The sequence below is a fragment of the Leptidea sinapis genome, chromosome 7 (assembly GCF_905404315.1).
Source record: "Leptidea sinapis chromosome 7, ilLepSina1.1, whole genome shotgun sequence".
Lineage (NCBI taxonomy): Eukaryota > Metazoa > Arthropoda > Insecta > Lepidoptera > Pieridae > Leptidea > Leptidea sinapis.
The window spans coordinates 11,654,373-11,667,489 of record NC_066271.1 but is presented as its reverse complement, the minus strand read 5'-3'; the positions used below and the strand labels follow the sequence as shown (position 1 = coordinate 11,667,489).

At 35.7% G+C, this 13,117-nt stretch overlaps 2 protein-coding genes across 2 annotated transcripts in view; both read right to left on the bottom strand.

Annotated features, from left to right (window-relative positions):
• Positions 1-6,459, bottom strand: part of LOC126965225 (espin) — a 138,926-nt gene extending 132,467 nt beyond the window's left edge. Inside the window, exon 1 of the mRNA XM_050808696.1 lies at positions 5,935-6,459. Within this exon, the coding sequence (XP_050664653.1) occupies positions 5,935-6,281 (347 nt within the window). The 5' untranslated portion in view covers positions 6,282-6,459. The remainder of the gene's footprint in view (positions 1-5,934) is intronic.
• Positions 6,460-6,797: 338 nt separating this feature from the next.
• LOC126965244 (uncharacterized) lies at positions 6,798-9,777 on the bottom strand. Its single transcript, XM_050808742.1, has one exon. The coding sequence runs from the start codon at positions 9,628-9,630 to the stop codon at positions 8,110-8,112; it is 1,521 nt and encodes a 506-aa protein (XP_050664699.1). The 5' UTR covers positions 9,631-9,777; the 3' UTR covers positions 6,798-8,109.
• Between the last annotated feature and the right edge of the window lie 3,340 nt (positions 9,778-13,117).

Genomic DNA, 13,117 nt, shown 5'->3' with positions numbered 1-13,117 from the left:
CACGCGGAAAATTATACTGTTTAATTTGTTTAATCGGATTTTCTATTAAATACTGGATCAAAGTAGCGTTTAAAACTTCTGGCCAGGCTCCAGGATCATCTTTGGAAAAAGTTGGTATTGGTGACGATAATTGTCTTGACGGTGACGATGGTGTATCAGGCACAGGCACAGACGTAACTTCGGCGGCATCATCTTAAATTAATAACAGACAAACAAATACATAATATTGTTCACATGAGTACCTATCTATCTCCTTGTCTGAATAAACTGATTTATCTATCTATGAATAATTATTTATATTTATACAAATTAGAGTGTCTGTTTGTAATATTAAAATAACCGCTTTTTACTACATGCGTACGCATTCAGTAAAAAGTACATAAAATAAAATATAATTTTTTACAATTTTTGTCTGTCTGTTCCTTCCGTCTAATCTCTAAAAACGGCCGGAAAAAAAGTTAATTTTTCTATTCAAAATTGAAAAAAAAATATTTTTTTTAAAATATCCCAAATAGAAGTTATAATATTTATTTTATACAAAATTACATAAAAAGTACACACTTACCACTACATGAAGCGTTTTTTGAATCAGATTTAATAACACTTTCATCGATAACATGACTGGTTTCTGTCTCTAATGATTGTGTCGAAGTGGATGGTTGAGCCGTAAAATATTTACTTATATTAGTTGCATTTTTATTACGTTCTTCTTCTTGTTTTCTTTTCCTTATTAGATTCTGGTAACCAGATAATTTTTTTTTTATCATGATTACTATCACTCATCGTGAAAACACGTTAAAACAATCAGTAGGTAACACCCAAACAATGATTATAAACATTCAATGCGCACCTTACACACACACCCTTTCAATCAAATGATTGTTCATTTGTTTTGTTTTGCCTTAGCTATCTCGTTCGTTAAAATCGGGGAATACCCGTGACCCCACCCCCGCTTGCGTCGCACGCATCGCATCGGGTTGCGTTCAGAAACTCACTCATACAAACTCGGCGCCTCTACGGTATAACTAGTACTTTTTCTCTGGTTCAAAGAACTGCCGCCGTTTTAACGTTGAGCTCGTAAGGAATGTAAACTAAAACCCTAAACGTAAAATGAAACCATAAACGTGAATAATAATAAACATTAAATATTGAGAGACTTGTTCAATAAGCGTTATAGATGTTTTGTTGTTTACAAGGCCTATGTTGCGCCTATTGTACCTACTTACTTGTCGATACTCCACTACAAAAAACAATCATATAGGTAACAAAAATAATTTAGGTGGCAGTGGCGGCGCGGCGCCCCTACTGTCTTGGCGCCTGTGTGCGCCGCACACTTCGCACACAGGGGCGGCGCGGCCCTGCCGCCGCCCACATTCCCTTGTCACATTAGAGGAATCACAGGAGCGTTGCCTGCTTTATAGAACGGTGTATGCGTAGTTGTGAACAGTGATTGACTAATTCATTAATTAAACATTTTAACCTTTCAAAATCTTTCATTATGAACTTAAGAAGTGTAACTGAACAATACTTATGTAAGAACTAATCAAGATTAAATAAGAAATAACTGTAGAAAGCTTTTGCGAATATTATTGAATTCCTACAGAGAAAACAGGTTGTGGTCCATTGCGCCGGTAAATTACTACTTTTGTTTGCCCTTAGCTCTGGTTAGAACACTTGATTTTAAATATAAAAGTGAAATTTTCCGTTTCATGGATTAACTCGTAGTTATACAACTTCTTATAACTTATTATGATGAAATGAAAACTTCTTGGTGCACGCTCAGCTCTTTATTTTGTGGGAATTGAATTTCACTGAGCTGTCATGCCCGGTTATGTTACGCTCGATCGGGTAAAGTCGGCTCATTACAAACAATTATATCTTAATATATATAAATTACGTGACTGCTCTGTCGGGTCAACTAGTAATCATATATATTGTACTTTATCAATTACAATTATGTTATTGTTTTATCAATATAAAAAAAGAAATGTATTTCGCGTTACTAACCGCTACCCACCTACTTGATGAAGATTTATGTGATGAATATGAATGTTTGTTTCCGAGTCATGGATATTTATAAGTATTTATGTATGTATAAGTAAGTAAATTGTATTAAATATATCGTTGTCTTGTACCCATGGTACAGGTTATGCCTAGTTTGGGGCAAGATATTATGTGTAAAAGTGTGTCAATATTTATTTATTATTTAATTCATTTTTGTCGTGTGTTTTATTTTATGGGGTTAAAAAACTCCCGGCACTGCCTCCCTGCCTATACCACTTGCAGTGTAACTGGAAGACAAGTAACGAGACTATACTTCAAGCCAGGCCCCAGACTAACGCTATATAAGGTGAGGGTCCAGCCACATATGGACTATACCTCTCATATTTAATCTGCAGCACCCCAGTATCACCTAAAATCATTTGATCGCGTGCAACACAGCGTTATGAATAGTTCTATTTCTTGGCGCAGTGTATTGACTTCATTTCATTGTTTATCTTCTACCTCATTTATCACGGATTGATCCGAATAGCTTTTTAACCTGGTTCCTGACGGAGAAAACCCACCATCGCAGTAAGGTCATCAACTTGCATCAATTTGTATAATATGGACAGTTAGCTACCTACCAGTTTACCAGTGGGCACTCCTTTGCACAGGAAGCCGGCTAGATTATGGGTACCACAACGGCGCCTATTTCTGCCGTAAAGCAGTAATGTGTAAAAATTACTGCGTTTCGGTCTGAAGGCCTCAAGGTCACGGCGCAATTGTAGAGCCGCTCAGAATTTCAGGGTTTTTCAAGAATCCTGAGCGGTACTGCATTGTAATGGGCAAAGCGTATCAATTACGATCAACTGAACGTCCTGTTCGTCTCGTCCCTTATTTTTATAAAATAAAATAAAAATACTTATATTTGCATGTATTGCCGATTTATTATAATTTGTATATTATATATTTATTTAGCATGTATATACCGTCTCTTAGAAAGTCCATATATTTCATTATATTTATCTGTCAGTTATAATAATACATAATAACGGCAAAAGCAATTTGTAGAAAGCAACACCAATTTTAAAATCATTTTCAACTGCCGCTCACACAAAATTAACAACTTCTCGGTCACGTCCCAGTCCACAGATAATCGATTGATTTAGTTTACAGATTGTACAATCTGGAATCGATTTACGTTCAAGTGGCAAGGAAAATGAACTATCGTAGCGCCAAATCCATGGATAATAAAGATTCGAAGTTGATTACGTAAATAAAATAGATATTGATAAGGACTTGGACGCGAATTTAGATTATATGAATCATTTATTGTACCAGAAGATTGGGATGCGATAAGAGGTTACCTCCTCGTGTGGTCTCTACCACACCCTTTTGTCTTCAGTCCGAGGTAAAATGTTTTCTCTTCTTCCGGACCGAAGACTAGTAGTCGGTGCATATTATAAAATAATAAGAAGATGGAAAAAATCTCTCAAAACCCAATCCAAGCTGTCAAAATAATGCACCGTGCCGCGTGAGGATATACACGGTCGCAAACAATGTATGTCTCTTCTAAACCAGGGCGAATCAGAGTAGTACTTAGCCCTTTGGGCGGCAAGCGGGACTACTCAAGGCCGATGCAATAAAAAAATTGATCTCCTTGGAAGGAATTCCTAGCATGGAATTTTTACCCGGATGTAGAGTTTTCGGTTGCCTTTTCCAGACGAAGACGAACTTGAATGTCAAGGAACTGAAACGCATGTTAGAGGAAAGATACTTTTAAAAGTGCACCCACCGCAACCGTTTCAAGACCTAAAGCAACGCCACGCAAATTGGAACTCTTTTAAGGTTCCTCTTAACCTGCTGCTTAACCTAAGCAGAGGCTCAAACCATTCACCCAAAAACCGAATACCTCAGGAGGCGGAGCCTCTGCCGCGTCGAGTATCAGGGTCGGACCTTCCGAATTAAAGGACCGAGGAAGGGCAAGGGTAAATCGCAGGTCGCATGTCCTCGAGTTGAGCAATCGCACAGAGATAATTATGAAGCTGTAAATATTGAAAAAGAGTTGCTTGCAAAGGAGCTCAGCTATTTCGAATTATAGTCAATGGTAAATTATTTGACATAAATGAATTTTAATCGTGATTGGGATAAATATAATATAATTTTTGTAAACCAATGTAAACAGATGATTATTAGGTAGCTACTAAGACGTGCTTGAATCACATAAAGTAGTACCATTCGCTTTACACGAATTCTATTCGCTCTAGTGGGCTTGAACATAACGTGTGATTCTTTTCCCGCGATATATTTTTTTAGTAGCTACTTATTCAACTAATGTTTAGAGCCCAGTCAACTCTATTTCTGGGTGTTGTAACATTTGATGTCCTAGAGAGGGCACCAAATGTTACGGAGGGAGAGTAGGCAGGCACGAACAAACATGAGATGGGGGGACGATATAGGATTGACTTTGAGTCTATGTTGGAAAAGGATTGCGAAAGAAAGAACTCAATGAAGAAAATTGAGGGGGCCTATGCCAAACGTCACAGATTTTAATGAGACGAGATCCGTCGCCATTTAAACGCAGGGGTTATAACAAAAGTGGCCCTAGCCCGTGACTTACATAAAACGCTTCCGGATATCCGTTAGTATTTGAAATGCAACTGTATTCAATTTATTGCTTTATTGCGTGGAAATAAACAATAACGAGATTTTTGCATTTATAAAGCATATCGTATGGTATTCTTATGCATAATTAATTTCAACTAGACAATGCTCCTGGATTTGAATAAAGGGTAGCTTAGTATTCGAAGATGATGATTGAACCTATGTGACTTGGAATAGAAAAAGCCAAAGAGATTTGGCAGGGAATTTGGAATCTTCTATCTGCCAACTTTTCTGTTTTTATGTCAAAAGAAACTCAAGGCGCTATATCTCCTTTTTTATTAAGGGAGCTACTAAATTTAGATGCTATTTTAACATGGAATAATATCCCCCGATTAGCCAATTCCATCAGAAGCAAATTGGTTGCCCCCAATCTAGGTCTCTACGAAATTGATATTTTTTTTGCATATTCTCTAAGCAACATTATTCATATAAAATATCTATCTACATATTACAAATATAAATAACACACAACAAATTTTGTTTAGTATGGGCCATCTTCATGTTAAGCCAATACTAATGGAACCGACTGAACATCTCAATTAAAATCAATCCATACGGACCAAAGTGCTCAATTGTCGTCTTTTATAAAAAAAAACTTACAGACTATAAATTTTGACACATCTGTTAATGACATTTGTATGACATTCGGTGTCTAGACCACAAATTTCACGATGTATCAATACTGCGTAAACATGCACGTGTTTAATTTATTCATCGCAGGCAGGTCACTCAGTTTACTAGCACGAAATATTATAACAATCTAATTTTTGTAAAAAAAAAAGGTAATTATTCAAAGAAACCGTTCACGATACCCCATAGCGTATCTACCCATAGTTTATGTCATGCTTCGCTGATGTTTGATGTAACTTTTCTATCGTAGAATATTACCGATAGTGTTTTTATAATAAAACGGAATTTCTTATGTAGGTCTTATACGCATTATTAAGATCATTAAAAAAATATTGTACATAAACGCAGTGATTTGGTTTGATTTCGGCTAATGGTCCATAGTATCAGTATGGTGGTAAAAATTTATAACAAATTTTACAACGCCTAGATAGACTATGACTGCTGTGAAAACGTCGATAAAAGTTGAGTTTAGAATTAACCTCTATAATTAATACACTTATTAATATAAATTGTAGAATTGTTATTTAAAACGATACGCAATTTCAAGTTGACAGCGTCATAAATATTCCTTACAACAAGAATAAATAACGATAACATTTACAAATTGGTACATAAATATCATTAACAATACAGTTAGCAATGTGAATAGGTACTTACCCAAAATTTCCAGGGTAACACAACCGTTTACAGAAGTATCCTGGGCCCTTTCCACTAAAATGCTGACCCCCATTGAAGATAACCTCAGAACAGCAAGGCGACGAGTAACGACCACTATCAGAGCTGGATACATAGGACCCATCTGTCTCGAACCAGTACTCCTCACGCGGCATCGGATATCTCCACTCAGGGGTGCTGACGTTGTAGTTACATCTTGTATCCCACATTGTCAGGTCAGTACATTTCTGAATGTACGCCCCTGTTAACTGCTCCATATATTGCTTATATAGCCGCTTTTGACGCTGATTTTGTGATATGTGTAAACGTAGTACGTTTAAAAAACACATTTTATTATTTCATTGCCTCACTGGATAGAAACAGACATTGTACGGAATAATGTATTCATCGTTCATCATTCGTTCAACTTTCGAACAAAAGTTAAGAATGAAGTTGTGCCTGCAATGTTTGTTTTTGTACGGTCAATTTTGAAAATGGAACTGGAGCGCGGGAGCGCGCGCCGCGTTTCCGTTTACACTGCGCAAGCGCGATCTGCTCAACCGCCATAATAGCTTTACGTCAAATTAACTCGCATTTCCCTCGAGAGGTGAAAAAACTGAATCGTTTACGGAGAAAATATGGCACAACTGAAGATAATTACTATCAAAAACCGTTTCCAATTATTGTGGTTTACGAAATAAGTGAAACTACTTATTTAAGAGTTTTGATATTGACAACTGTTGATACTTTAGCATCTATTGGCGAAGGTAAACCAATTAAAAACGTATTAATGTGTATCTTTTATTAACGCAGTGTTAAGGAAAACACATTGGACAACCGACTTAAGACTATAGCTACAATATTAAATAAACATGGAATGTACCATATATAGGTACCAAATGCCTAAAGATAAGTAAATATCTAGAAATAGATTAGATATTGGGTACCTTCAAAAAAAGCGCGTACACCTTCCTTAAAGGCCGGCAACGTGGTGATTCCGCTGGTGTAGCAAGAGATTGTGGGCGGCGGTGATCACTTAACAACAGGTGACCCGTACGCTCGTTTGTCCTCCTATTCCAATAAAAAAAAAGATACAAAATATATGATTTGTCTTGGATTGTCCTGTTTACATGTTTTACTTCGCATGAATAAATATAATGTAAGTATATTTTGGTTCATCTTCGTGTTCATCATACACCTTTCATTAATCTTACAGAATAATAAAGTTATAAGAAACAACGAGGAAATCAACCTACAAATTTAACTCTTTATTTAACTTAACAGGCGGCCGCCTGCCACTTTGCTCGCGTAAATTTCGTTAACATGGCAATATGAGCGGTGAACCTGATTTTTTGCCACTAAATAAATTAAAAAAAAAACCTGATTTTTTATTTACAATTTAATATTTTTTTATTAGCTTTATTTTTTTTTTTGCTCAGAAACCTGTCATTTTCTGAAATAAAAGTTGCCGTAGTTATTATGCACGGTATAAGCTATCTGGCATTCTCGTACCTTCAAAACCGGTCCAGCCATTTCGGAGATTAGCTGGAACATCCAGGCAGACAGACAGACAAAATGGTATCTAATGATTGTTTTTTTTTGTAATGCAGCATGGAGGCGTTATCAACGGAGCTGTTTTTTCCATATTAATGACTGGATCTTTAATATTATTTATAGGTTATATACTATATAGATAATTTATAAGCCTAGATAGACTGTGACAGCTGTGATTGTTGAACACGTCGAAATAAATAACGGCTAACAGTTAGCCTCTATTTTCAGCAAACGCACGCACACTAAAACAAACTGTTCTCATGCGTTGTCTAGCAGCAAAAGGCTCTATCTAGACGTATAAATTATCTAAAAGGTAACTTCCCAAACTAATTCAGAAAGACAACTCAATAATTCAAATCGATTTACTTTACAAAACATTTTTACGATATCTCAAAACAAGTAAAACTAACGATAGCTATATTTATAGCTATTATGAAAACGATCTGAACTAAACCTGCGAAAACATTAAGAACCAGGAATATAACTGAAATTTCATATTCCATAAGAACTAAATATAAATCACCAAAAAGCCTTAGTTTTTTGACATTTTGTGATTTTTGGATAATAATATAATTACACCAATATAATACAAAACTAATTAACACTTATTATAAATTGTCTTAATCAATTATTACTTTGAACTAATTTAACACAATTCTCAATCACATCTATGATATTTTTGTACTGCAAGAACATACTATCACATTGAAATTTATTTTTTATAAAATCAAGTGGACTAGTCTCATTTATCAAAGAAGCCATTATATTATTTATAAACGCGGTATTAATTGATTTGTGATATATCGTGCATTTCATTTTTCCGTCGACTAAGCGATTCAAGTAATTCATATGTTGCAAACAGTGCTCGAATTCCGACATTCTGTGAAGCATACTGCGTGAAAAGATCTCCTTTGCACGGCTGCCACTAATGTAGAAGAACTCCAAAAAAGAACGAGCCACTGTTGCGTAATTGCCGTTTTCGTTAGTCGCGTTCTCAGCGTGCGATATGACAAAATTGCTCTTTCTCATAACTCCTACATTACTTAACACTCGCCCCAACATGAAATACGATAAAATGACAGAATATATGCCATTCTTAAAATCTTCGCCGCTCTTGTAACAATAGTACACCAGCGCAAGAGCAATCATACGGCAATCTTCCGGCAATGCATTTAGCAACTGGAATTTAAAGTCATTCAGTATTTCGCACATAATTTCTTGAAACATATCACTAGTTGGCGGTGATTTTCTCAAAGCCCGGTTTTTGCGTAGTTTCATTTCTTTATCTAAAACACAACTTGAAAGATGTTTTCGTCCAATAAACGAAATTTTAACATCCACTGATTTTGTCAACAGGCCAAGTACATGGAAAATCATTTCCAATACAGGCCACATGGCATCATCTTTGTTCTCGTCGAAAATTAACCATGACCCTGAAAATGTCTTGTTGTACCTCAAATTGATATATGGAACCGCGACCGCACCTGATGCGACTAATCTAGCAAAGAAGTCATATTTATTTAGATTTATTTCTTTAAAATAACTTAAAGCCAATCTGTCACCACCAATACGAAAATAGCTTTCGAACTCATTAATTGACACAATAAAACTTTTTTTGTTTGACTCATTTAAATTCCTGCTCAAATCAGATATCGCCTCGTTAAAGTTCTGGCGCCTTATCCAATGTAGCCTTTTGAAAAATACATTCTTATCGGTATAACTTGCATCTCTCGGGAATAGACAAAACAAGGGGCTATCCTCGTCAGATGCTGCAAGCAGAACAGATAAAAGTTGCCTTGATCGAGGAAAAACATGTTTTTCACTCAGATCGTAGAGAGTGCATTTCAAAGTATCTCCAAAGTTTAGTGAATGTGGGGTGATGCATGAAACTCCATACAGGCAGTACTCAAAATTTTTAGTTAATATTGGACATTGAAAATATTTTGCCACGCGTATGAGATCAACCATGTGGTCAAACTCAGAATAAAAATATTTTATATTAAGCTCTTCCATTACTTCTTGTTCTACGTTTTTCACAAATATTGGGTCACAGTATTCGTTCTCATCTCGCCCGGGAACTAAAGCATGTCTACTGTCAATTATTTTCTGGTGTATTTCTTTTCGTCTTTCTAAACTAGCGTTCATTGCTCCTTTGAAAATAACAAGTAAACGTAACTTGTGATCGATAAATCTTTTCAAGATACCTTTCAAATAGCAGGCATACCTATCGTATTCACCACCGAAAATGAATTGGCATTCACTGTTTTTATAAGTCTCTTTAAAGTAAAGACCATCTACTCGTACTACCAAACATTTGTCAGTCAAATAGTATGACACACCTACATTTTTGGCCTTTAAGTATGTCCTTACAGATCTCAGCTTTTCTGAAAATAAAATTAAAATTTTAAAATCAATTCATACGTCTTTACTAGTACTACTATTATATTACTGGATAATTAAATCTGCATTTGATGAAAAAAATTTATGATTTATTTATTATTTATAGACGACTAATTTTTAACAACTACGTAAGTATCTCAAATTCAAATTCAAATATTTTTATTCAAAATAGGATTTATAATCACTTATTGAACGTCAAAATCTACCACCCATTCAAAACAGACTGCCTCAGACCTGAGAAGAATGGGCGCAAGAAACTCAGCGGGCTTTTTTTATATAAAATATGGATTACAATGTAATATCGTACAATAAACATTTATAATTAAAGAGCCTGAGGGTGTTCGCTTTAATCCCAGTCCGTGGTGTCATTAAGAAAATCGTTTATGCTATAATAATCTTTTCCACACAAACGTTTTTAACAATTCTTTTAAATTTCGTAACACATATGTTTTGTACATTTTCTGGGATCATATTGTAGAAGCATATATACATCGCCCAACAAAAGACTTACTAACTCGACCCAACCGAGTAGTAGGCATAACAAGTTTATGTTTGTTCCTCGTGTTAACATTATGAATGTCACAGTTTCTAGAAAATTCCTCAATGTGCTTATGAACATACAAAACATTATCAAAAATGTATTGAGAAGCAACAGTCATAATATTTATTTCTTTAAATTTTTTTAATTTTAAATTGCACAACCAACAAAACACATGCACAACCGCTTCACAAGGCAGACTCTAAGCCTCGTCCTTGTTAATCTGCATCCTACTCGCGACGGGAAACATATTTTCGGGCTATCAACCTTGAGCTGTCTCCAGGGTACAAAGGTCCAGATACCCCTACGTAATGGCCTCGGGCAATGCGAACAATACTACCAATACTCTGCCCAACTCTGCGATCACGAGTCTCGCTGTGCCGGGTTAGCCGGGTTCAATTATTAGGTTATTAAGGTGTTAACTGAAAAAAGTGGCCAATGAGTTTCTTGTAACTTCTTCTCACGATCTCTCTCTTATCTTTTTGGTAATGGTAGATTCAGTAATTGAAAAAAAAAATAAGATTCAGAAGCGCTTAGTTTAAGCCTATTTTTTGACTTTGACTTATTCGCGAGCAACCAATCAAAAAGTGGCTGCGCAAAAAAAGACTAAACCCATCTAACAGAATGGAGAAACACTCAAGGATGCAAAGGGTGCAGGCAAACAACGAATTCAGTTCCCGCGTCATGTTCCCACGTTAGGTTTGCCCACAGCCTGATCAGACTCCCCAGGGATAATTCGCAAAATTGTAGATTTTGTCACCGGCCACTGCCCCTTAAAGTTTAAGCTTTACGTTTTAACTTTGGTTTGCTTGCTTAAGGCTTAAGCAAGATTCCATCAACATAGGTATGACAGACAGTGTCTTATGTAGAGGATGCATGGAAGCATATGAAACAACAGAACATTCTTATAGAGGGCAGGAGTGTGGCTGAACAACTGGCAATTACAAGCAGAGTATTCTCATGCCTGTAGCTATTTGAAAAGGCTGCTAGAATTGTGGAACGACCTGGGCTGATTAGAGTATGAAGAAGACCGGATATGCACACTGGCCCAATCAAGATGCTAAGTGTGTAAAAAGCTCAGCTAAACTAACTAAACTTCTTTTGATTCTTGGTGGTATTAATAGTAATAATGATTATTAATAGCTTCTTTTGGACAAATTAATTATGGTTTCCATAAATAACTTTGAAAACATTTTAAGTAAGTACCTTTATAAATAAATGTAGGTTTTATGCACATATATGGTAATAATTTTTTAATATAAAAATATTTTTGCTAGTAAGTAAATTTTTTTTTTTTTAATCTAAGTCGGATCTGTGATCAGTCACAAGACTATAAGCGGATGAGTTGGGTGAGTATGACATTTAGACAAAGAGACCAGTGTCTCATCTGCCTTCCTATAGGAAGTGGGATGTGTTATAACACATCCTTCCTTTTCAGCCTTTTCATCGCTCTGGGACGGATTAGGAGATCATTAGCCAGGGTATTTGGGTGAACCGAGAGGCGATCAGCGTATTTCCTTTTGAATTTATCGATTTCCGACTGGGAACGCCAAGATATTGATGGATCTCATCATTTCTGGAAAACCATGGGGCACTTGTGATGGTACGCAGGATGTTGTTTTGCACACGTTGGATGAGCATGATGTTGCTTTTGCTGGCAGAGCCCCACAGTGGGATTCCGTAGGTCCCGATGGGCTTCAATACAGCATTGTAGATTAGAAGCTTATTGTCAGTAGACAGGACAGAGTTTCTACTCATGAGCCAGTGAAGGTTTCGGAACCTATGATTAATTTCATCCCATTTCTTCTTTATGTGAGAAATCCAGGTGAATCTTCTGTCTAAGTTAAAGCCTAGGTATTTCACTTTCTCAGAATCTGGTAGAACATCAGAGCCAAGTTTGACAGGAGGGCAATTTCCCCTTCTTAACGAGAAGGTGATGTGGTTCGATTTTTGAGCACTTGCCCGAATGCACCATTTATTCATCCATGCATGGGTCTCGTCTAAAAGGTGTTGGAGCTTATTACTAGCCTGTGCTGGGTCTTCATCGCTTGCAAGGTAGGCTACATCATCGGCATATGTTGCTACGATGGTAAGTAAGTAAATAATATGCATCTTTTTATATTTTAGAACAATATGAGTGAAATAATAATATTTAGATTTATAATTTTACTAACTATAGTTAAACTAAGCTTACCGGCATTTACTTTTATAATTAAGTTATCAAATTGTTTTCTCTAAAAGTTAATTTGTAAAATTCTTATGAGAAATAAATTCTTTAACCATTGACCGTTATCAATGAACCTTGTATTCAAAGAATACTGAGAATCAACATAGAGTAAACGAAAAATAAACTTACATAGTTCAGCTCAGGTAGGTAGTTTTAAACAACTTCTTATAGCTTATATTCAGTTGGATAGCTTTAATAGTGTTCATTGATTAATTAAATAATAAATGAATGAATCGTGTTCTCAAAAATTTTAAATTAATAAGTATAATATTTACTGACTTACTTAATTCAAAGGTGAAATCGTAAACGGTAAACCAGCTTCAAAAACTTGACTTGAAACTAAAAGAAAAACAAAGGGTTAAAACTTAGTATCCCTTAGCACGAATTTGGATGTAAAAAGTAGTTGATAGAGCTTTAGTCCACGATTACAATGATACCACTCTTATTACAAGGTAATGCACCGTTTT